We start from the raw sequence: 3,222 nt of genomic DNA on the forward strand, positions 1-3,222 counted from the left end.
GTCCTACTCCTCTCTGATGATCTCCCCTCTCCTGCTGGCTACAATGGTACTTCCCAGGACCAGGTTGGGCAGGCAGAGGGGCTTCACTAGCAGACACAGCGGCGAGGCAGCCAGTCAAGGACTAGGAGGAGGTGAGGGACTAGGGTTCCGAGGGCCGTGGGGGATACCCTGTTGCCTGAGTCCAGGCCGCCAGAGCCCCTTCAGGAAGGTCTGGAGCAGGAGCTAAGGAGTTAGAAGGTATTCCAGGACCAGTGAAAGGTAGCCAGAGCCGAGAAAGATTCCTTTCCTAGCTTGGTCAGTAATGTGCAGTGTGCCCCGCTTCTGGCGAGTTATTGTCCATCTCTGGGCCTTGTTTTCCTCTTCTGCTTGCCCGACACTAAACTTCTTGATTTCAGTAAAGGAAGTGCCGCTAATTCCCCTTCCCCTCAAGGCCTGTTTGAAGACCCTAGTTGTTCCTTTGAGAACCTTTGAGCCCTAGTCCTTAATCCTTTCAACTGAGGACAGAGGGTTCATTCACCAGGACACCCAATTGTAGTTGAAGAGCGCTCTTTCTTTTTGTCCGTGGGCGAGAGTCAGGTCTTACACAGCTTGCCTCTTCTTTTCTCTCCAGTTCCAGATAACATCAAGATGCCGAAGACTGAGGAAACTGTGTTCCAGAATGATCCCAGTGTAGCAGAGAATGGGGCCCCTGAGCCTAAAACACCAGGGCAGAGCCAGAAAAGCAAGAGTTTCTGTTTACATGACCAGTGTCCTGGTAGGTCTAGAATCATGTCATCACTTCTATGGACAGCAATTAGGCTAAAGGAATAGACAGCCTGTGATTTAAGGGCCTTCAAGGGATATAGAAGGCTCTTGCAACCCTGCATTTCTCCTTACTAATCCTTCTGTTAGTCTTCTTTTGGATGATTCTTTCTCTCGTCTTCCTGCCCCCTCTAATTTTTACATGCAGGACTTAGGCCCCTAATGGGTAAGTAAAATTAAAAGATTTTGGTTTTAGAGAAAGAGACCAACAAAGCAAATTACTTGTGTTTTACAATAGTCGAGAGTGATTTAGTCAGTTCAAAGCATGGGAAATAAATAGCATTTTTGTATTTTGATTTTGTAAAGTGTAAATGGTAGATCTAGGACAGATCAGAAGTGATCCAAATTATCTGTTGCTTCAATTGTGTTCTGTCCTTTTCCAGGGGTGCTTTGTTGACATAAAAATTACCACTGCTCTGGGGTAAAATTATTTAGATCTTTAATAATAGCATTTTTATGTGAACTTTGGGACTTTAAATCTTTTTCACACCTTATATTAGGCATTTGAAGCTTTGGCTTGACTAGTCCAACCTCACAGGAACTCAATTGCAGTTATTTTACAATAATCTCCAGTGAATTTAACCAAAGATTAATCTGCAGACCTCTCCAGATGTAGCAGTTTGATCTAACCTCTTGAAGACTGAAGCGGGAAAAAGTATGAAGTTGAATCACATGTGTTTCTCTGGTGGCCACTTGGGGCGACTGCTAGTAAGCAGAATGGCACAATTCAGACTTCATAATGCCTCTCAAATAAATGATGTCTTAATGAATTAAGTAGATGGTGTATTTTAACATATGTAGCTTTTTCGTTAGGATAGAAAGGAAATATCAGTTGATGAGACTAACTTTTCAAGAAAAGTCTCATCGACTGTTTTTTTATGAAAAATAAATGGGCATACATAGACCATCTTCTTGGAGTGAGTTTTAGGATTCTTATATGTGAGTTTTATTATATCTTGAGGATCAATAGTTCTCTCTCACCAAGTTATGAAATTACATTGAAATTGAGTTACAAAATCATTTTATTGCATATTTTATTTTACATATCGAGTAATAATTGTAACTACTATGTATACTTTGTTCCACTACCGAAAGTACTCTGCATAATGAATTTAGAACATTGGTTCCCAAATTCCAATGCCGGGCTGTGACATAGTTCTTACCAATATTGAATGAAATAAAACAATAAAGATGTTGTAATGAGTTTTCAAAATAATGTTAAATTGATTCAATTTAAAATTATTCTTAATGCTGACTGTGTTTTCTTTATACTTTCTGAGGTATTAAAATATGTTTTCTTTTTATGAAGTGATTATTTTGATGATGTAGGGTAGTTTTCTTGTTTGTTTGTTTGTTTGTTTGCTTTCATGTCCATATGTGGAAAAATAAAAATTGTTCTAATCATTATCCGTCACTCGTGTTTTGAAATGTTGTCTGTTGAATCCCCAGATTTGGCAACTACTGTTTTAGAGGCAGGATTCAGCTTTAGAGCCATCTAGTAAGATTTGTGTGGTATCTATAAGGAGATTTTAGCCTTCATCTTGTGTGTAGCCCCTGAGGTAGGAAGAGAACAGTGGGAACACAGTTACTTTTAGATACACGTTAATTTTACAAATCACAACTTATTCATTGTTTGCTGTGTTTTACTTATGGTTTTACATTTCAAGTGGAAGGTTTTGAAATCTGTTTTATGTTTTTCAAAAACTAATTTCTTCCTCCCATGCCTGACTTCTCTGAGATGTTCAGTGTTATTGAAGAGCAAGGATTTCAGAAAACTTCTAATAGTAAAATGTTTGAATGAGTCTGTGTAAGATCCGTTTGATGAATCTAAACTTGGGAGCCTTACTTGGCAGAGTGAATCTCTAAATAAAATAAAAATTCTCCTTCTGTGGGTTCCCTGTTGATGATGGTTACACTTTTTTTTTTTTTCCCAGAGAGCAGACCTGATGTCTTTTCTGTCACAGATCTGATAGAGACAGTTAATGAAGTTTCCAAGCTGAGCATCGCACATGAAATCGTAGTAAACCAAGATTTCTATGTGGAAGAGACCATTTTACCTTCAAACAGGTACAGATTATTCAGGTTTTTTTCCAGTTTACTCTTCCTGGGGCGTAGGTACATAGCACAAATGGCTTTTGGTCAGGTTTGAAGCATCTTATTAATAAATTTAATGGTTGAGTATGTCTTATATAGTACCAACAAACCAGTGTAATTATAACTTTTAAAGGGTCAAAGCAGCAAATTATATTTAAACAGGTAATAAACCACTCCAGTTACAGGTTGAACATCCCAAATCTGAAATCCACGATGCTCCAAACTCCAAAACGTTTCGAGTACCAATGTGATGCTCAAAGGAAATGCTCATTGCAGTATACTACAAGTATGCTGCAAATATTCCAAAATCCAAAAAATCCATAATCT

At 38.5% G+C, this 3,222-nt stretch overlaps 1 protein-coding gene across 1 annotated transcript; it reads left to right on the top strand.

Annotated features, from left to right (window-relative positions):
- Positions 1-67: 67 nt before the first annotated feature.
- Positions 68-2,944, top strand: LOC105530284 (T-complex protein 11 X-linked protein 1; the record flags this gene model as incomplete). The annotated part of the gene is made up of 3 exons (XM_011967761.1): positions 68-131; positions 617-754; positions 2,766-2,944. Coding segments are annotated over exons 2-3 (306 nt in total), but the record flags the coding sequence as incomplete, so codon positions are not given.
- Positions 2,945-3,222: the final 278 nt, after the last annotated feature.

The sequence above is a fragment of the Mandrillus leucophaeus genome, unplaced genomic scaffold (assembly GCF_000951045.1).
Source record: "Mandrillus leucophaeus isolate KB7577 unplaced genomic scaffold, Mleu.le_1.0 Scaffold809, whole genome shotgun sequence".
NCBI classification, from domain to species: Eukaryota; Metazoa; Chordata; class Mammalia; order Primates; family Cercopithecidae; genus Mandrillus; species Mandrillus leucophaeus.